Raw genomic sequence first — 21977 nt, forward strand, 5'->3', positions numbered from 1 at the left:
CCTTGAGACACCTTAAAGGAACCTGATTTTCCACGCTTTCTGAAAATCAGGATCTTCACAATGCTTCAGGTTGGACATCCCCATTACTAGTCAGTTTTGAAAGTCTGGGCCTTAGCTTCTCTGGCTTCATAGACCTCATCTGTCACATGGGGGTGAGAATACTCCCCTGCCTTTGAGGGAATGCAGTGAGGATGGGTTAAAGTTTGCGAAGGGCTTTGAGATCCTCAGATGGAAGGTGCTACAGAAGGGCCAAGTCGTTACCATTTTAAAATGGGATGTAGGGCAACTCCCAAGTGTTCAGAGCCAGCTACTTGGGTTTAAGGAAGGCACTAAATATGCCTGTTCTTATGACTCTGTGTAGCAGGGAGGGCTGGGCTTGGCCACTGCTCCTCGACAGCATCCAATTGCTACATCCCAGCCAAGGCCATGTGGAGAGCCATGTGGTAAGTGGAGATGGCAGCGGCTCTCTCTCTTCTGAACAGTTTGCTGTGAGGCTCAGGTCTGGAAACAGCTCCAGAGGATGTATAGTTCTTTTGATCCAGGTTTCCCCCTTCCCTCGTGTTTGAAGTCTCTTTCCCCGTGACCTCCTGGAGAGTCCAGGAGAATGTTTCATGTCACTTGCTGATCCACCGTCCCCCCCCTGGCCCCCAAAGCCAGATGGTCTCCTGGATGGGAGAGAATTCTGCTCCAGCCCTCACCTTTGTGCCCACTCTTCTCATGTCTGTCTCAGCCTTAGGTGAATGCCTGAACCTGCTCACTCTTATCCTCAAACTTGACTTGTGGTGAGGGGAGGGGCCACAGAGAGAGCTTGTCCACTGTCCTAGTAGGAAACCTAGGAGAACATTGGGTGTCAGGATCCATCTAGCCTGGGGTGCATCTATGTATTTTTAAATACCAGTCCCCACAATGCAGCAATACAAAGGGTCGCACCTGGATTCACTTAAAAATAGTAATTTAAACTTATTTTGTAGTGGAGGGGCTCAGATCTCTACACTGGAGTCCAACTGACCTCGCCTGGGACCCTGACTTTCCCAGCCAGGAACTGCGCACGCTGTCCAGTTGTGATGCCGAGAACAAGGTCTTTGACTGTAGGGAATGACCATGCTGGTGCGGTTGGAATTAACATGCTCACCCAGCCTCTGCTCCAAACCCATGCAGAACTGACCCATGCTGCCTGGGAATATCTTCTCTTGCTCTTCTCCTGGCTCATTGCTTCCCTGCCCCTCTGCCCAGCTCCAGGGTTCTGGGAGAGGAGTTGCCAGAATGCCAAAAGCAAAGTTCTTTCCCTGGCAGCCAACTGAAAGCAGGATGTAGCTGAAATCTCGGAAGATTACCAGCCCAGCCTAGCGAACTCAGCATTAGAAACCAGTCTTCTGGAGGCTGATCCACACCTTTTGAAAAACACCAATGTTCCCTCTGATGCTACAGACAGATTTGGGAGTGGAGGAGCCCTTGCTATGTGCTGACACTAACAGTAGCATGAGGCTGGGTGAGCTGAGTTGGGGGTGGGTCTTAAACTTCCCCCAAAACTTCATTCAGGCTGCTCACTTTCCTAACTCGGCAGTTCTGAGTCAATAGTGACTCAGTGGCTCTTAATGACCAGCTGGTTCACTGCCTGAGGAGAGCAGCATGACCTAGAAGCTAGGCTGGGGATTGCAAGTCAGGACCCCTGAGTTCTATCTCAGTGTTGTCACTGATCTGCCTATGTCATGCACTTAATTGCTCTGTGCCTCAGTTTCCCTAGCTCTAAAATGGGGATGATAATACTCAACTGCCTTTGCAAAGCCCTTTAAGAGTCCTCTGATGGAATGTACTAGATAAATGCAAATAGATATTTTAACTTATAACTGTCAGGAAGTGCCCAGTCTGGAGGCCCTTACTGCTATTCTAAACCATTTATACAGGGAGATGAGATAAATGCAGAGAGAATTACTTGTTTAGTGTGTCTGAAGACCAGGAAAATTGAGGTGCCCATTGCCATAGACAGAATTCAGTTCACAGTACTTGTCGCTTCCTCCCTGCTTCAGCCTAGTGCAGTAACTAATCCGAAAGCAGCGCTCCACTCTCATTACATAGGATTGCGATGGAAAGCATAAAAGAGTGAAATGGCGACGCCGGGTGAATTTCTGCCTGCAATGATGGTTGTACCCAAGAACTGCCCACAACTGTGAGGAGGGCCTGTTGGCTCGTAGTGGGACCAGGGGCCTAAGAGCGGGGATTCCTGACTTCTGGTCCCAGGGATGCTGTGAACTTGGGCAAGTTGCTTGGTCTCTCTATTTGCCCTTCCTTGACACAGGGATAATCAATAAACATCTACGCTTACTGGGGCAGGGACCATCTTTTTGTTCTGTCTGCGCAGCACCTAGCCCAGTGGGGCCCTGGTCCATGACTGGATCTTCTAGGGCAAGAGTGGGCAAACTACAACCCATGGGCCGCATCCGGCCCGCCAGCTGATTTAATCTGGCCCTCAAGCTCCTGCTGGGGAGCGGGGTCTGGAGCTTGCCTTGTGTCCATGTGCTGCAGTTCCCGGAAGCAGCGGCATGTCCCCCCTCTGACTCCTACATTTAGGGGCAGCCAGGGGGCACCGCGCACTGCCCCTGCCCCAAGCACCGCCCCCGCAGCTCCCGTTGGCCAGGAACTGCAGCCAATGGGAGCTGCAGGGGTGGCACCTATGAACGAGGCAGTGTGCAGACTAGAGCTGCCTGGTCATGCCTCTGCGTAGGAGCTGGAGGGGGAAATGCCACTGCTTCCAGGAGCTGCTTGAGGTAAGCATCACCTGTACCCCTGATCCCCTCCCGGGCCCCAACCCCCTACCTCAGCCCTGATCCACCTCCTGTCCTCTGAACCCCTCGGTCCCAGCCCGGAGCCTCCTCCTGCACCCCAAAACCCTCATCCCCCAGAGCCTGCACCCCCAGCCGGAGCCCTCCCTCTCCTCCCCAACCCCCAGCCAGAGCCTTCACCCCCCCCCCTGCACCCCAACCCCAATTTCATGAGCATTCATGGCCCACCATACAATTTCCATACCCAGATGTGTCCCTCGGGCTAAAAAGTTTACCCACCCCTCTCCTAGGGGCTACTGCAGTGTAAATAATTGTATGGAATGCTTAGAAACCTTTGGCAAGAGGCTGTGTGGAGCTGGCCAATGTTATTAGCTGGGGCGATGGGAAAAGGAGTTCCTGGAGAGGAGGGTGTGCAGGCCCATCCAGCTGTGGTGCTGCAGAGAGCTCCCTTTACAGTCCAGTTGAGTTCTGCCCTTACTGCTATTTGTTTTCTCTGCAGGGGCCCCCGGGAGGCAGAAGGCTGGCATGGAGGGGAACTCACCTATGGAGAAGAGAAGAGCCATGAAGGGCATGAAGCAGCACGGCAGGAATGCCAGTAGAAGGAACTTCTCCGCTGAGAGCGCCGAGTCCAGCACCGACCAGCCTGTCAGAGCGGCTTTGGAGCCAGCAGGGCTGCGAGGGGAACCGGGCAGGGCCGCTCGCTCTATTCTGGAGAGCAAGGTGAAGGCTCTGAAGGAGAAGAGGTTGACCGTTAAGCAGGGAGAAGTGGTGTCCCAAGAACGGGCCTCTCCGAAGAAGCCCAAGGTCAGGAAAGGGAAGCTCACGCCAAGTCTGTCAGTGGTGGAGGGGGTCCCCCAAGATGCGGTGGTGGAGCCCGGGGCTCAGATCCGCACCTACCTGACAGATGTGCTGCTAGACAGCCGTGATGATGTGGACTTTGGGCACGTTGCCAGGGGGACTGTGGCTGCAGACCTTTACGCCAACAACGTGGAAGCTCTGAAGGCGCATAGGACAGTGGGAGGAGGCAGTGCCTTGGGCTGCGGTTCAGCTGAGGAGCTCTGGAGGCTCCCAAGCCCAGGCAGGAACATTCTGGAGAATGCTGACTACTACTCAGAAAACAGGGCCCAAAGGGGCTCCCCAAATGGGCTTTGGGGCACCAGCTCCTCTAGGAATCCTGCTACAAGCAGCCAGAAATCTTCCCTTGAAGACCATAGCAAACCAGCCCCCTTTGGAGAAGAGCTGGCCCAGGCTACGGACTCAGAGAACCTCCCCACGACTCCCAAGGACAATCTGTGCGAGGGGTTAGCCCCTTCAGGGCAGCTGTGGAGGACAGAGAGCTGGGATAGCCTTGGCAGCGCTGCGAGTGCCACCAGCGGGCTGTCTCTGGCTGAGCAGGTGGAGAGGAACCGGGCCGTGCTGCAGGAGATGCTGAGCCTATCAAGGCAGAACCGCTCTCCTCTGGAGCCTCGTCGCCAAGTGAGGAAAGCGCTCACGCTAGCGAAGGATGGAGCTGCTCAAGGTGGGTATTTGATGCTGGAGCATCTCAAGAGTGTGTGATGGGCAGGGGGAGTGTCACAGCTCTGCCACACACCTCAGTTGGGCCATGCAATACCTACCCCTGTTGTCCACTCTGATTTACACTGTCTCACTCGCCGTTACTTACAGATATCCTGCAAAGAAAGCACAACAAATTGGCGTTGACACCATTGCCCATTTTTGCTGTTTTGGAAAAGACGGCCTGAAATAAGGGGTGGGGGGGGACGGGACTTGAGGGTTTTTGCTTTCTTTTTTTTTTTTAATCACACGCCCTTTCTCCACAAAAAAATGCTACCACTTTAATTAAATCAGTGCATGTTCTTTGTGTGGTCACTTAAATTCAGGGCCTTATCAATGTAGCTTAAAAATGAGGAATGGCAGGCCTGGCTGGAGGCTTCAAATGTGGTTTGCAAGTGTTCCCAGCTCAAAATTGAATCTTTAACAAAGACAGCTTTTCTGTTAAGTGTTTCTCCAGTATTTGAGTTACATACACATACAATCCCACGGTTTTACAGTCTAGAAGGAAAGGATTGGCTTTGGGGAATGAGCTCTGAGGTTGGTTTCCAGGTGAATGGGATCTCTGGTGAACAGAAGAGGAGGGTCACTTTCACACCCCCTGCTTTACGTGTTGCTGAGGTGTGCGACTCGATATGTGTCTCTGTTCTGGGTTACAGAGCTGCTGGTGAATGACCTGGACTGGGACTCCGGGGTCTCGCTGCAGGACTCAGAAGGGTACAGGTAACAGCTGAGAACACTGTGGGAAGGAAGTGAAGATAGCCCCTTCTCCCTTCCCCCCCACCCTATGTATTTTTAAAACTAGCAGGCAATCCCTGGTGGGTCTCTGTCTGTCTGGTCCCTGAACTTCCTCCTCCCCCTTAGAGATGGCCTTTCCCCCTCACACACAAAAGGCCAGAACGAAGGCACTCTCCCAGGCCAGCATGGAGGAAGCTGGCCCCGCAGCTGCTTGTGTTCAGCCCACTCTGAGGTTCTATGGAGAGCTCCAGTCTGCAGGGCCATGAGTCAGGCAACTGTCCCCAGCACCCAGTTCTCTCAAAATAGCAATCGCTAAATGTGCAGCGTTCCCTGCCAGCGGCCCCTGTCCATAGATGATTGGAAGCCTGGCACCGCTGAACCAAGGGTGGGAATTGCTTTTGCTGCGCTTTGTTTCCCGGCATACACACGGAGAGGAGCAGATAGAAACATACAGTACTCTTGCTGGAAGCTTTTAACATAACACGACTTTATTTCCAAACTTCAGAACAGGAGCACCCAAGAACCCAAAAGCAGAGAGACAAAACAGGCTGCGCCCTAAGACAGAGAAGCACATCTCGTCCCTTACTGCAGGGTGGCTGGCTGCTGATTGACTGCTGCTATGTTCAAATCACACACTTCCTTGTAGCACCCCTCAGCCTTCAAGCAGGAGCAGAAAACCCCTTACGATTTAAAGTGATAGTGTGTAATTGTAACATTTTGCAGTACACCACACACTTGAACAAGAAAAAATAACACACACATCTAAACAGAAGGCTAAAAGGAGTAAAGTCTGGAAGAGCAGTTAATTCTAGGTTCCCGTTAGCACCAACCTGTATTAGTTCATTATAAACTCTGGGGCTGCTGCATTACAGGATGACTTCTTCCCAACTGGAGCCCAGAATAGCCCCAAATGCTATACTGCTGCAGAGTCCCATGTGTGTTTTACAAGGGGCGGGTCCAGCTGTTCATGGAGGGCATGAGTTTCCTCTGAAGAAAGGGAGCTCTCAGCAGAGCATGGCAGTGTGTTCTGTGCAGGCCTGTCATTAAAACTAGCTTTACCTACGCTGGCTATCGCTCAGGGGGGCTTGCCAGGGAAACCTGATGAGGAGCCAGTGCTGCTCAATTCAGATATGCATCTCTTTGAGTGACTTTGGCTCCTGGGGTGGCAGCTCAGGCCTAGCTGTTGGAGGAACAAACATGGTCAGCAGGAAGGCTTTTGAGGTTAGGATGTGTGTGTGTGCACAAGAGAGGGAGGAGGAGGTGAATGTGAATCCCCTTTTAGATACTGGGTCAAATGTTCAATAGGGCCTCAAGCTTGTCTCTGTCCATCCATCTGTGCTGCTGGCCCTCATCCCCATTGTATCTGCGTACCTCTCGTAGCGCTTTGCAGCAATAGAGAAACAGGCCGGGGAGAGGAGAGTCTTGCCCTAGATCACCCAGCAATGGAACCCAGGTCTCTTGATCACAGTGCTGTGCCCTACCCAGGTCATTCTGCCTCCATGTTCATCTGTGCACATGCAAATCACCAATCCAAGTGGTTTTTAAGCACTATCCTTTAGGAGATCACACTTGTAAGACACCAAGTGCTAGAGCTCAAAATTTGTGTGTACAGGCTTTAAAGTGCATCCGCAGAGGCCAGACTCTGGAAATATGGCCCTCAGCTTGCCCAAGATCTGGGCCTGATTGTAGGCCTTGTGCTCCGCACAATCTCCAGGAAGAGGTTGACCCAAACGATCAAAGGCTCGAAGGGGTTAACATGCACAGAAGGTCTGGGAAAGTTGTAACTGCTTGTGGTTGGGAGGGAATTGGATTTAAATCTCCCCATGGGCTAGTGCAGATTGTGCAGGTGGGAACCTATAATCTCATTGAAGTAATGATAAACCTTAGGGATATGGACTAAAAATGAGAAAGAGATCCTAGAGTCTGAGACTTCCAGCTGTGTCAGGCTTGTGTGCGGGAGGACGGGAGAGACTCTGTTTGGCCTCACCTGAGGCAGCTGAGCAGCTGCCCAGCTGTAGTACTGTGCAGGATGATGCTCTGGTCATCAAAGGTGGGAGGGATCTGCTGATTGAGTTCACTGTATGATCTGGGCCTTCAGCTGGTGGGGATGTCATGAGTGATAAGAGACCTGACAGGTTTCATGGGGCGGGTGAGTGAGCTTGTGGAATGGCTGGCTCAGGGCAGCGCTGGAGGCATCTCGCAGATCAGTGTTGGGAACAGGGAGGAATTCAGCATGCACTTAATGAGAGAGAATGTCACATTAGTGGGTGTCTCTGCTAGCTAGGGAAATGGACAAGACTTGATGGTGTCCTGACTCTCCCTTCATCCAAAACATTTTATGTAAGTCAAGGGATTCTGCTCCATTGTGTTCTCCAGTTTAACAAAGAATGGAGATAGACCATTACAAATGGGGAATAATACTGAGCAGTCTGCACACTCAGAGCAAAGGAGATTTGTTATCCCCCTTTTACGGATGGGGAAACAAACGCACATAGCCATGAAGTGACTTGCCAAAAGGTGTCACAGCACATCAGTGACTGAACTGGGAAGGGAACCTCACTTTTCTCATCATTCTCAAGCTAGTTCTGAAGCCACTGGATCTCACTGCATCCTTAATGGCCTCTGCCTGTTTGCTCTTGAGCTTGCCCTGGTAGGAGTCCTGGTTGTGACCCCTTGAAGACATCTGCCCAGCAATGTCCGTGCACAGATCTTTATTCTGGTGGCTGGCCTGCACCTACGCTTCTCCCTGGATGGCAATTATTCCTGCACCTATGCTTCTCCCTGGATGGCAATGAGATCTTGCATCTCAGCATAGCTCGAAGCAGCTGCTCGAGGCATGTTGCAGGGTTTCTGAAGTAATACCGCAGCAAAGCTGATGTATGTGAATCCAGGAGCAAATGGACGCACTGATAAACAGAGAGGTCAGTAATCATCACCCACAAGGCCGTGTGGGATAGCAGTTGGAGGACTGCCAAAGTAGTGCATAGCAGCATTGCGTACACAGGAACAGTAGATTGAACTAACTCAATTCACACTTAACGTAGCTCACTTTGAAAGAGGATTCCAGAATTTGCAACAGATGCACAGTTAGGGTACGCAAGTATTTTCAAGCTGGATTAACTGGACTTCATCCAGTTTAGCCCCTGTGTAGACAAGCCCTAAGATACAAGGGCCCAAGCTATAAAGAGCCTCATACATCCAGTCAGTGCCTTGAATGGCAGTGGGAAACCATCTGGAATCCACTGCAGAGGTGGGTATAATGTGCTCCCTGCATACGCTAGCTCCAGCTCTGGAGTGGTCTGTGTGGGTAGCCCCATCCCGCTATAGAGGCTGCAAGTGATGGAAAGGAGCCACGGGTAGGACAAATCCACCCGTTAATCAGCAGGAAGCACGATGTGCCCACGGAATGTGCGTCTTGCTCTGAAGCGAGTCGCACGCTGTCATGTTTCACACGCCTGCCTTCCCCTAGGAAACCCTGGGCACGAAAGGGTTAATCTGAGATTCTCTGAAGTGACTGCCTGAGCCAATTACTGTAATGGGGGCGGGGATTATGGCAGCAGCCAGGAGGGAAAGTCTGTGCTCTGGAATAGCCTGTGGATCACATGTGGGGCAGGACAGAGCAGGGGGCAGATTGGAGACCATCTGAAGTGGAAGAATGGGGAGCGATTTTTCCCCAGGGCAGTGAAATGTACAGGGGAACTGGGGAGTGGGTGGGGACAGGCAGAGCGTGCCATTCTGGGGATTGTCCTGAGTGCAGCAGCTTAACTAGGTAGCAGGAAGGAAAGCTTGGAGCTTACTGTCCCCAAGATACTGGGATCCCGTTCCTTTGGGGGTGAGATTTAACATGCATATCCTAGTACAGCCGCTGTTGAGAACGTCTTGGATTATTCCCCAGGCAGCTGGCTGCATTGGAGGGATTGTGATGGATCCCTATGGGGGAGAAAAGGGAGCTGCATTGCAGTGTGACAGCTGTGGGGGGAGGGACAGCTGCATACCCTCTTGCAGTTGAGAGATTGCAGTGCTATCCCTGGCAGGGGGGAGGAGGAAGAAGGGGCTGCACTACAGATCCAGTAATACTCCAGGTTTCAGAGTAGCAGCCGTGTTAGTCTGTATTCGCAAAAAGAAAAGGAGTACTTGTGGCACCTTAGAGACTAACCAATTTATTTGAGCATAAGCTTCTTTTTTTTCCACTGAATGCATCCGATGAAGTGAGCTGTAGCTCATGAAAGCTTATGTTCAAATAAATTGGTTAGTCTCTAAGGTGCCACTAGTACTCCTTTTCTTCTTAGTAATACTCCAGTTGTGGTTTGAGTGCCCAGGGACTGGAGCCTGTAGTTCTGATTACAGTTGGGAACTTGTTTTCTGATTCCAAGTGGATTTAGGCTGTTGCTTCTGGGCAGAGTCTGCAATGTAACTGAGTTCATTACGTGTGGCTCCTGCTATGCTGGTTCCTGCGGAACTGACAGAAATCCGGTGCCTCTAGGCTAGTGAAGTGTTTGAGTTCTGGCTTGGGTGTAGCTAGTGTCGCTTTTCTTCAAAGCTGGTTGATCCCTCTCCAGGGTCTTGGCCAGGACAAGAGAAAGAGGCCCTGAAGAATTCACCCTGGGTCCTACATCCAATGCAGGGCCTTCCAGGAGAGTGTGAGCAGAGGATGAGGCTGGATGCATTCAACAAACCTGCTAGCTCTTGACCATAAATCTGAGTTTAGTGCATTCATTGAAGGGTCCTGCTAGCCTGGGACATCATGGGTATCTGCTCAGCTAGTTAAAATTGACATTTGGTGTAGGCCCACACAGCTGCTTTTTTTCCATGCCAGCCATGGTTTTGTGCCCCCCCCACCCCATACCCTCTGCCTTTAACACTGTATATGCTAGGAGTGCATTCTGGGCAGCTATCCCAAGGACAATGGCTATTTTTCAAAGCCCCTTCCGTTTCTGCCGAGGATTCTGGGAATTGTTACACTCTACCCATAGTCCCATGCTTCAAGGACAGAGTGGCCATTTGATGTGATGGGGACCTTCCTGGCATGGTAGGCGCTGGCTGTTGAGTGATCGCTTTTGAGTCAGAGCAGGGCAGAAATGGGAACAGCGCCCAGAGCACTCTCAGGTGTTCCCTGGCGTCCCTCTACACTGCTTTAGTGAACTGGGAGGAGGCAGCCTCTGGACAGGGCCAGTCTCTCCCATCGGTGGGACAGTGTAATTCTGCTCTCTTAGCACATGGCACTAAGCAGCCTGACTCTGTCCTCTCTCCCGTTCATGCTGGTGTCGTCTCACCATGGCGCTCCAGGCCATATTTGCCTGTAGGCCTGTGAGTTCTGGGCCCGGGGGCAGTGATTTTAGGGGAGACAATCTGAAGCCAAAATCGAACGGAAGGAAATGTTAGGGGTGTTAGCCCCAGAGCACTAAGTGGCTAGGGGCCTGGTGAGCTGAGAACATAACTCATGTCTGCATAGCATGTGGGTAATGATCACTCAACCCTGACTATGTGCCACCATTGCTAGCAGCCTAGTCTGCCACGTGTCTGGGCCCTGTAAGCAATTAGCCACATGGTTAATGGACTGTGTGGGAGGGTACTCTGCTGGTAAACTCGTCTTCCTCTTCCCCTCATTCTTTGCCACTGAACATCCCCCAGTGCCCTCTCCCACTTGTGGGGCTGCCTGCCATTGGGAACACTTTTCCCCTGCCTATAAGAGGCTCACTTAGCTGGACAGGTTCAAGTCCCAAGAGACTGAATGCCCCTTTCGCGCTCTCAGATCGGGGGGTTGGGGGAGAAGCTGCTGTGCACCTACCTGGGAAGATGTGGATGTGCTGCTACATCCCTATCCCTGACCCCAGTCAGACCCCAGCATGTGTCTGGAGCAGCCGGATGCAGCATTAGAAGGGGGTGCTAATGACGCTTGCTGGTGAGCTAGGAACCAAGCGCCCCCTCAATGTTTTGGTAGGCAAAGAACCTTTGTGGTGGAACAACCTTTAGTGGGGCATAAGGCGTTGCTCTCCTCCCTTTTCCCCGAGACACATGATCATTGTCTTTGCCACTGGTGGGTTACACTCCAGGCCTTGCTGACACAAAGGGGGACACACCTACCCCTTTCCTCTCCTCTGAGGGCTGAACAGCCATCTCTGAGAGGTGTCTTACGGCTGTCTAGAGCACCCACCACTAGAGCATCAAAGTGCTTCCTGGCTCAGTTAAATCTGCAAGCTGAGGCCCCGGCAGGCTTTGTGGCTCACCCAGCTGTTCTTGGGAATCTTAGCACCTGACGTTTCTCAGTGGAATGGGGTGAGGGTGGGAATGGCATCAGCAGTTTAGCCGGAGAGGCTAAGCAGCAGGGCTGAAGCTGGAGGGGGAGATGGGGGTCAAGGGGGGGGAAGGGGAGTCAGATGTGCACAGAGGAAGAAAGTGCCATGTATTTCTGTGTACTGCATTGTTTTGCAAAGTAACTCCCCTGTGCACTGGCTCTGCAGTACGTAGCGCTTGCTAAAAACACAGGCACAACGGCCTCCCAGAAAACTGGACAATTCCCTCCCAACCTGTACAGGGAAGAGAAATGGGCCACAGGCAGGGGGGCGAGTTGTATGGACCCATGGTGCCTGGGCTCCAGCAAATTCAGGGCCCCGGCAGGCCTGGATCCATCAGTGTTCGGGGCCAGGTCTCTTCCCCAGCCCCGTCTGCTGCCCCTGCATGCCTTCCCTGGAGAATCCCCTGGCCGTGCCTGCTGACCTGCCCGCCTCCCCCAAGTGTCCCTGCCTGTCCTGGGCTGCCCCCTGCAGCTCCGTGCTGCGCTCCCTCAACGGCTGCTTCCAGACTCAAGGGAGCAGCGCCAGGGGCAGGCGCTGAGGAGGGAGGAAGCGCATGGCAGCCCCTCCTGGCAAGTGACTCCGGGGGGGCGTATCCTGGCTGGACCTTCTGAGCTTCAGCCTAGTGGGGCTTGGGTGAGTGTCATGCCGGGGGGCCAGGGAGCTCACTGCTGCCAGCAGGGAGAGGGCTGGGGCAAGTCGTCCTCTCTGGCCACCAGCCCCAAGGCAACCTGCCTGATACACCCCAAAATCCTCATCCCCGGCCCAGCCCCACACTCCCTCCAGCACTCCAACCCTCTGTCCCAGCCCAGAGCCTGCACCCAAACCCCCTCCCAGAGCCCACACCCAGCACTCCAAGCCCCCTTCTACACCCCCTCCTGCACTCCAGCCCAGAGCCCACACAGTACCCAAACTCCCTCCCAGAGCGTTAGGCAGGTGTGGGGGGTGCGGGCGGGATTTGGGCCTGTTCTGGGCACCACCAAAAATTATACAAACCTGCCGCCTCTGGCCACAGGGCAACGAACTTGGGCCTTGTTAACCCAGCCAGGGAATAAGTTCCAGAGCCCCTGGAGAATGCACCAGCCTCCTGACTTAAACTTAGGGACTGTTCATTCAAGAGCCTCAACTGCTGTGTGGCATGCGGAGAGAAAGGAGTGTCTCGGACAGCCAGGACCCAAACCACTGAAGGCTCTGCAGATCAAGGCCAATCCCTGGACTGCACCTGGAAGTGGACAGGGAGCCAGTGTGACTCTCGGAGAATTGGGGTCAAGTATTCCCATTGGGTAACAGCACCTCCCAGGTGGACAGCTGCACCCTGCGCCTGCCGCGCTGACCACCAAGGGACTTTCCCCAATACCATGTGGGACCATGCGGGGGCAGGGAAGGGAGGGAAGGAAGCTGTTGAAGGAAACAAATGGTCCGGGCTGAGATGCATTGGCAGAACTGACTGGGATAGGAGGGGGTGCTACATGTGAGGACTAAGATGCATGGGCAGATCTCGGTGGGGGAAACTAGGTAGACTAGTTTCAGAGTAGCAGCCGTGTTAGTCTGTATTTACAAAAAGAAAAGGAGTACTTGTGGCACCTTAGAGACTAATCAATTTATTTGAGCATAAGCTTTCATGAGCTACAGCTCACTTCATCGGATGCATTCAGTGGAAAATACAGTGGGGAGATTTATATACACAGAGAACACGAAACAATGGGTGTTATCATACACACTGTAAGGAGAGTGATCACTTAAGATGAGCTAATACCAGCAGGAGAGCGGGGCGGAGGCGGGGGGGGGGAGAAAAAAAACTTTTGTAGTGATAATCAAGGTGGGCCATTTCCAGCAGTTGACAAGAATGTCTGAGGAACAGTGGTGGTGGTGGGGAATAAACATGGGGAAATAGTTTTACTTTGTGTAATGACCCATCCACTCCCAGTCTCTATTCAAGCCTAAGTTAATTGTATCCAGTTTGCAAATTAATTCCAATTCAGCAGTCTCTCATTGGAGTCTGTTTTTGAAGTCTTTTGGTTGTAATATTGCGACTTTTAGGTCTGCAATCAAGTGACCAGAGAGATTGAGCGTTGGCCTGCTAAACCCAGGCTTGTGAGTTCAATCCTTGAGGGTGCCATTTAAGGATCTGGGTCAAAAATTGGGGATTGGTCCTGATTTGAGCAGGGGGTTGGACTAGATGACCTTCTGAGGTCCCTTCCAACCATGATATTCTATTCTATGCTCTGTAATTTGTGAACTCTCTAGGTGACTGACAGCTAATTGGCCAATGAGCACCAGGATGAGATAAGACTACCAGAGGTCAGTGAGAGGAGGGTGCTCCTAGAAAGAGAAAAGCTCCCAGGGAACAGAGTAGCTGAACTCTGGGGGAAAGCAAGTTGGGGAGGGACTGCCCGACAGCTGGCTGCAGGGCCTCTACATGGTCTCCAGTGCACAAGGGGTTAACTTCAGCTCTCCTTCCTCTTCACTTTGCACAGATGTTGCAGGAATGGGCTGTAAGCAGGGCTGCTGCAGAGAGACAAGGTGGGGAGTGCCAGGTTGATTTCAGGCTGAGAACCTGCCTGTTGCTCTTTTTGCTTCTGCTACCTTCGTTTAGTTCCTATTAGAAAGAGTCCCTCCTGTTGCACAATCCTTACTCCCTGTTGCATCATTTTGTTTCTGCTAAGCCAGTCATCCCCGTAGTTTACAGACTATTGCTATAGTGGCAGTGTGGTCCTGTGCAGAGGGGATTGGGACTCAAGATACCTGGGTTCAACTCCCACGTCTGCTGCTGACCTGGTTGGTGACCTTGGGCAAGTCATTTCAATTATCTGTGCCTCAGTTTCCCCATCTGTAAAATGGGGGTAATATTCCCTTTGAGATCTACAGAGTGAAAGCAGAGAGAAGTATTTTCACTTTGACTTACAGTGCAGCATTCTGCTGTTTTTTGGGTAAATCTACCATGCAGCTGAAGCTGTGGAGTGTGATGGGCATGCAAAACTGCAGAAATACCAGCAACTCTGTCCCTGGAGGGCTTCTGCTTTGCTATTTCCAAATATTTAAGGTGACTTATGCAAGAGATCCTTTTGCAGGGTGCTGTGGTGCATTGAAAGTGGTGTAAAAATGACACACTGTCCCTTTAAATTTCAGGGGCTTTCCTGCCTGCAGAGTAGGGGTCTCTGTAGAATATGTGCTGCTAGGTCCAGATCCCGCTCAGCCAGCCAGTCTAGAGCAAGATGTGGGGGGTTGTGCCTCTGTTCTAGGAGGGCAGCCTGCTTTATGGATCTGCTTTTGTGTTCTTGTGTGTAATTGTTCTGAACTCTTAAAAACAGTCGTATTGCATTGCAACCTTCTACTGCGAGTACATTTATGCTGGGAATTTAGCAGTCGCAGCCCCGTACTGGCAGAGGGGATGGGTGGGCCAGCAGGCCCTCTTCAGCTCTGGCCCATTGGTAAATAGCCACCAGAGGGACCAGCAAAAACCAGTCACTGAATAGAAGTTTGCCTTTAAGTAAAGGTCAAATTGAGCCGGTGTGAAAACCATGAGGGTGTATTTAATGTGGCTGAAGGTGGGCTCCTTGTTCAGGTTTTCAGGATATTTGGCCTCAACCTGGCTTAGGCCCCTGAGAGCTGCTGCATCCACTTGTAAGGCTGCTTACGGAATGCTCCCGTCCTTCCTCCTCCTGTCTCTGGCCAGGTCTATCACTGTGTCTTTGGACGCAGGCGCCCATGCCTGGCTTATGAGAGCCCTGGCTTCTCCGATTGATGGCGTAGGCTGCCCTCTAGTGCTGGCTTGCAGGCCTGCAGTGGGTCTGAGGATGGACCGTGGGTTGTTTTTCCAGGCAGAGAGAGCCGCATCGTCCTCGTCACTGTTAAACCACTTCTAATCCTTGTTATTTTTTTCTAATCCCCCCGCCTTGCTCCCCACTGGCCTGGCTGCAGGGCCTTTGTTCCCACTCAGGAGCTTGAGCTGAGCCCCAGGCATGAGCAGGCCAAGCAGCTGCTGCAAAGAGCCCGCATGAAGGCCAGGACGAACCCTCTCCGAGCCAGCCACGACATCCTTCCTGCTGTTCCCCAGGCCAGGCGGTGAGTGCAATGCCTCAAATGTCCGTCATAGCTCCAGGGAATGCCGGGGGGAGGGGGAGGGAGTCCTGTTTCTATTGCCAGTCTTCCTGCAGGATTCTTCTGCTTTCCTGCCTTGCTCGCACTCTTAAGCATGTATGGAAATAGAACCAGACTGTGATCCTCGCTCTCACGCATAGGTGCTGGAACTAGAGAGCTAGGGGTGCTGCCTAACCTCTAGCTTGAAGTAGTTTCCATCATATACAGGGTTTACAGTTTGGTTCAATGTCTCTCAGCACCCCCACTATACAAATTGTTCCAGCACCCCTGCTTTCATGTAGATGCAGACACACTGTAGGCATTCTGTAGCCCAGTATTTCTCAACTACCAGTCTGTGGACTGGCGCCATCCGTGAGATCTCCCTGACACAGTTTCAAAAGGCAGCAAGCCGGTTCCTGGTATCAAAAGGGTTCAGAGACACTGCTGTAGTCCACTACACCACATAAACAAATATCACATGTACAGCAGAAGCCTGTTACACTTTCACCGTACGCATGCTCCATGCGTACCAGATAGACACATACAACGGATCACACACGAGTGTTGACTCTAGAGGATTTGAATGGGGTGTCATTGTTTCATTTTATGATGACAGAGGCACCGACTGCAAGTTCTTGGCTCCCTGAGATCAGTTGATTTCACCAATGATACAGAAAGGTCTCCCAGAGTAAAATAAACTCAAGAGCGGCGGAGAATGACAGTTTTGGCTTGTGAGGTTTCAAAATTTGTTTGGTTTTGTTCCACACTAGAACAAAAACAAACCCTTTGACATGTTTTCACAAAATGGAAATGGAGTTGAAATGTCTGTTTTCTGAGTGAAAAGTTAGGTTTTTGATTCACGTCTCTCTTAAGGTGACCGCAGAGTCCACCCTGGGCCGCCGAAACCTTACTACTGAAAACTTTGTTGAAATCAATAGTGTATTTTGAGAGTTTTATCCAAAATCTTCTAACCAGCTCTAATAAATACATAGCAATAGAGAGAGTCACCCTGCAACAAACCCACCTCGGATTATAGATAACTCATGTGTGTGTCTGTTAACAATCCCTCACAAGTGATGTGGGCTTGGGAGATTCTGCTGGTCAGCTCCGTGCCTCCTCCTGAGTGAAAGTGAATAGGGGTTAATTGAATCGCTTTAACCATGAGGTGGAGGGTGGAAAATCCCTCATGCTCGCTGAAGACTATTGCATATAGGACTCAAGACTAAGCTAGTGAAGGGAGCTGGGAAGGGAAAAGCAGGCTAACCAGGCGTGACATGTTCATTCTCCGTGCTGTCAGTGGAAGATCAGCGATACTGCTTTAGAGTTCAGACTGACATCTGTGAATTGATAAGTGTGGCTCTGTTCTTATTTGCATACACGGTTTGGGTGAAATCCCACCCCAGCTGCTGCAGATTCTGTTACTCTGCCCAAAGACAGCTCTAGGGGCAGTTAACCCACCCCCCTCCCCCGGTATGGTAACAGCTTATCACTAAGGAAATCTTGATTTCTGATGCACAAGGCAGCTCAGCGTCTCTCCCCCTCCTCCCCCCTCCCCCCCCCCGCCACTTTCTTCTCTCATGGGTGGTGGTGGTGGGCGTGTTGTGTTTGAAATGGCCCAAGCCAAATTCGTGCCAAAGGCCCTCCCACTTTCCTCCTTTATAATCTTAATCCTTCAAGCCTGTTGTCCCAGTCACCTCTGAGGGAGCCTGGCCACACCGCTCCCTTATCTGTTGAAGAGGTCAGTGTTGAGCCATGTGTCAGGACTACTTTTCCTGAGGGCCCAGTGTGCTTCCCCTCCCCCCCCATACACCTCCCTAGGCCAGCAGAGTCTAGATCCAGGCATAAAAACAAACACAGATCCCCTGCATATTGCTGCCTAGCCCGGCCTGTAGGGCACCCCCATATCTATCCTATCTGTTCATATTGTGCTGGTGCCCCTACTCTCCTCTGTACTTATCACAGATTGATTTACTGATCTGAACAGCAGCTGGACTGAGTTTGCACCCCATTGGCCTTTAGCCCCAAAACCCATTGGTCCCTTAAGATTTTCTGTCATGGTTTCAGTGGGATTTTCACCAGGGGCACTGGACTTATCCCCTTGGCTCCTGGTAGCAAAGGAGGGAAACTTGCTCCAAAAGGGGGTGATTTAAGGTGGATGTAGTTGCCTCCTGGGGAAAGGGAGGTGGGCTGGGCGAGGCGCGAGTCCTGACCCTGGATCCTGGAATCACTCAGATGGACAAGGATCCATTCCACAGGGTGGAGCCATTTGTATACCCAGAGTATGCTAGAGTGGCAGGACTCCCCTGCAGGCATAAAAGGGGAGAAGTGACTGGTTGGCGACTCCATAACCGTCCTCTCTGTCCTTGTGTTGCTATGTTAGGGATGCCGGCGGGAGCACTGCTCTGGATCTGAAGAAGAGCTACGCTCTGAGGGATGGGGAGGCCCAGGCCAGTGGGAACCTGAGTGACTCCTCCAGCGGGGAATCCTGCTGTGGGCAGCCCAGGAAGCGAGGGCTGTCCCCATCCCGTGTCCGCTTTGAGGACGAGTCTCTCCGGGATGCCGAAGTTCGCTATTTGGAGAGGTTGCAACTGCGTCAGAAGCGGGTCTTGGACTCAGTCCTCTTGACTCTGGGCCAGAGCCCACTGGTCTCCAAGCCAGATCTTTCAGATTACATCAACGGGGACTTCCACCGCAAGGAGAGCGGGGTCAGTAAAGCCGGCAAGGAGCAGCAGAACTGTGGGCAGGCTGCAGGGACATCTGCGCACCAGGCCAGCAGGGGGTGCTCTGAGAAGGCTGAGCCCACTGTGCTGAGTGCAGAGGGGAAGTGCAGAACCTGTGGCTCCTACCTCAGCGGCTCAGCAGTTAATCAGAACATGGACGACAGGGCTGATCAGACTGTTCAGCCCCTATCGGAGGGCCACAGCGTAACTCAGGAAAATAAAATAATCAGCACTGGGACTGAAAGTGGGGAGCCAAGCACTTCCCAGCAGGAAGCGAGAGGAAGGACTTTGGGCCCGAGGGGGTCTCCCCTCTGGATTCTCCCCTCCCGGCAGCGTGTTCACACGGAGCGGATCAAGGAGACGTACATCGGGGCCGTCACATATATAGACGACGTGGACTCAGCTTTAGACAGTACCGACACGTCTGACAGCTGCAGGACTGACAGTGAAGAGGCTGGGCCAGGGAACTCCCACCCCAAGGGTTATCAGGATGCCAGAGGCCGCTGGCCTGACGGGCACCAAGCTCCTAGGGGAACTGGTGCTCTGGAGAAGGACATGAGGGGCCGGAAGGCGGGGCAGGAGGAGTGCAGGGTAAATGGCGGCAGTGGAGGGGCCAGGGTCTCTGACAACGCGCTTGGTACTGGCAGGGCTGTCATCAGCGAGAACATCAGTGAGGAAAGAAACTCCAGCTTGAAGGACACCCTGGTGCTAAAAGAGGGTCAGGTGACCAAGCCAACAGCCATTGGGGTGGAAGCACTTTCCAAAGGTGGCCAACTCCCAGCTGCACCTGGGCTGGCTGGGAAGAACAGTGGCTGGTGTGATGCAGTGCTCGGCCCCGTCCAGCAAGGGCACGTCCATCCTCCACCCCCTGCCCAGGGTCAGCCATCAGCCCCGTCAATCCCAAGCAAAAGAGGCACACTGGAAAGCTCTGCGCCCGACCCTCAGCCAGCCAACAAGTTAAGCCAACCCAGCCCGGCAACAGGCATCTCCCAACAACAATCAAAGCAGCGGGCACCAGGCTACAACTTGCTGGCTCGGGTCCCTGCCCCGCCGCTGACTGGGAAAGCTTCCTCCCCTGTGCCTTACAGGAAGGCTTTCCTGATGGGTAGCTACAGGCTGACAGGCCATGAAACTGGGCACCTGGACCAGACCAGTGACCTGGTGACTCGGCCCACATCTCCTCCGGGCAAGCGTGGGTCTGTGGAGGAGCAGGAAAGCCAGCACAGCCCGAAAGTGCTTTCCAAGGGCCGACTCCTGGCCTTGTCCACCAATAACTGCAACAACACACGGGCCAAGCGTCAGCATGATGGCCAGGCTGCTGGCGTGGCTCTGAGCCATGGAGAGCGGGCTGCGAGTGTCCAGAATTTGCCTACTTCCTTGGGAGAGAGTAAAGGTAAGATGGGCTTATTGCTGCTGGCCTCCATAGTGACATGGCTGTGTTATGCCTATGCTCCGTGCACTGAGCTGGCTTCCCATTGGGGTCTTGTAAGCATTGTCTGATTGGAGACCTGGCCACGTCCCTGCCTGCTCTCGGGACAGGTAAGTGAGCTCTGGTGCTCCTGCAGACAGTCTCGAGATCTGAACTCTGCAGCAAGGGAAGCAGCGGGCTCTTGGAGCAGAGATGCTTCACTGGTAGAACTTGCCCCCCTCTGGCAGCTCATCAACGCCTGAACTTGCTGGTCATCAGGCTGCAGTGCCAGGATCACACATTTGCTGTGCTTGGGGATAAGACTCGGGGAGGGGGGGGCAGGTGAGGCTGGCTAATATGGGAATGGCGATGAATGCTGCCCAATCCAGGACAGATGTTAAAGAACTGGAGGGGGCAGAGCGGGGTTACTGTCATCCAGGTGAAGGGAGAGTCCCAGGTGTATGGCATGAGTCTGCTCAGCCAGCTGAGATGGGAGCTACCGTCTGCGGGGCAGGAGAGGCTTCGGGAATGGGTATCTGGGGAGAGACTAGACCCTCCAAATTAAAAGGTGTCAAGTGTCACTTGAGGTCCTGGCAGCTCCATTTCAATGGGGATCTAGGAAGAGTAATGAAAACTATCCCTGCTCCTGCAGTACAGTGGGTCCGGCTGAGTGAGGTCTGCGTCCCGGCTGACTCCAATAACTGGGTCAGACTCGCCTTCCTGTCCTGTTTCTGAACCAGCCAATGCGTGCTCGTCTCTGACTCTGTTGCTGTCATGATAGGTCCATCCTCAGCAGCTGCTCCCTCTGCCGCTCCCAGTGCCGTCTGCTCAGCTGGCATCACCCTCTCCTTGGCAGCTGAGGAGACCGACCCCCCCCAGGCCGGTCCATTACCCAGTGGGGAAGTGCCAGTGTCTGGGTCAGAGCAAGCAAAGCGGTTCATGGAAGGGAGGTGAGTAAATATACAGCAAGCTCCCTGCTCTGTAACCACATCAGTGGAAGGGCTCTGAGCGGCTGGGCATTGGGCTGACTCCTGCATCTGTAACCTGCACGGCTCCTTCTGTGGCTGCAAGTAACGACCCTCGGGGTCTATGGGTGGGCTTGTGTTGTGCCTGGTATGCAGAGCGATGCTTGTGACCACAGAGGTGGCAAACAGAAGAGAGAGACTGGCAACCCATGCGCTGGCAGCTCCGCCTGGCAGTGGGGTTGTCAAAGCAGGCAGGGGTGTGGCAGTTAGGTCCCCAGGCCTAAGATGGACCTGTCTGCTGGTAATGAGGCACTGTGCATATGTAAATGTCTGTCATCCTCTGGTCCCCCTTCAGAGGGAGTTGAGAACAGCTGTTTGACCAGAGGGGGTCAGCATACTTTCCATCCTCCAGATCTGCAGCCCCTTTCCGCATCCCTGGCTCTTTGTTTCCCCAGCTGCTGCTAGCAGGATAGCACGGCTTATTGGTTGGCCGGCTGGCACAGCTGTAGCTGCTAATTGGTGGGGAGCCAGCCTGCCAGTATTAAACCTTCCCCTGCTGCTTCTGCTCTCCCATCCACCTACCTGCCCATCTCTCCTCCTCTGTCAGCCCCTCCCTAGAGCTGGCCAGAAACTTCCTGTTCCCCACTGTGACTTCCCCCAAAAGCTGCTGCTGCCGCTTCCCAAAATACCCCCCAGCCAGCATGCATTTCCCCCCTTCCCGTCCACATCCCAGAACACTAGAAACAAATAATCCTTCAGTGAAGACATGAAGGGGTTAGTTGTACCTGATCCCGAGTCATGGTGTTCATTGTAGACCCAAATGAATCTCTGTTCAGCATCGAGAGGTTTTCAGTGCCCCCAGTGCTGGTACTGCTGTGTCTTTGCCCTTTTCTTTGTGCCCTTTAACAAAAGGATCTTCCCAGCTTCTTCCATCCCAAATGTTTTTCTTTGTTCTCTACCACTCCTCCCCAAATTGTAGTTTCTGCCACTTAGTTTAACGGCCAGTGTTGCTCCTTCAGGCCTGGGAGAGTTTGAAACTTACCTGGGGGTCTTTCCACAATTTGAACAGCCCACCCTGGTGTGGGGTAGGAAACTGGAGCCAAACTATGGTGGTCTCTTGTAGCAACGGCAATTTAAAGCACAGTGATAGTCTTACTCACACGCCTGCCTGCCCCTAGGAGAGGCCACCTCTCCCTGCATGTACCCATACTGCTTCCATTCATTGCTGTCTGTCAATAGGGCCTGCCACAGACCTTTGTGAATAGTCCCGGAATCCCACCCAGGTGTTGGGTTGCTTGCAGGTTAATCCAGGTGCTATCAGGCATGCATGATGGGTGTGGTCTGCGCAGGGAGGTGTATTCTTAGCAGTTCCCACTGAAATGTCACCATCACCTAGTCTATTATCCTGGGACCAACATGGCTACAGCAGCATCACAGTCATC

The 21977-nt window shown here is 52.8% G+C and overlaps 1 protein-coding gene across 2 annotated transcripts in view; it reads left to right on the forward strand.

The window, feature by feature from the left end:
* KIAA1614 (KIAA1614 ortholog) overlaps window positions 1–21977 on the forward strand; it is a 37078-nt gene that overhangs the window by 2211 nt on the left and 12890 nt on the right. For both annotated transcript variants that reach the window (XM_078854063.1, XM_073356581.2), the window contains 5 exons: window positions 3280–4299; window positions 4991–5054; window positions 15284–15427; window positions 17823–19555; window positions 20352–20520. In XM_078854063.1, the coding sequence (XP_078710189.1) occupies window positions 3280–4299; window positions 4991–5054; window positions 15284–15427; window positions 17823–19555; window positions 20352–20520 (3130 nt within the window). The remainder of the gene's footprint in view (window positions 1–3279; window positions 4300–4990; window positions 5055–15283; window positions 15428–17822; window positions 19556–20351; window positions 20521–21977) is intronic.

Source organism: Lepidochelys kempii, chromosome 8 (genome assembly GCF_965140285.1).
Source record: "Lepidochelys kempii isolate rLepKem1 chromosome 8, rLepKem1.hap1, whole genome shotgun sequence".
Classification (NCBI taxonomy): Eukaryota; Metazoa; Chordata; order Testudines; family Cheloniidae; genus Lepidochelys; species Lepidochelys kempii.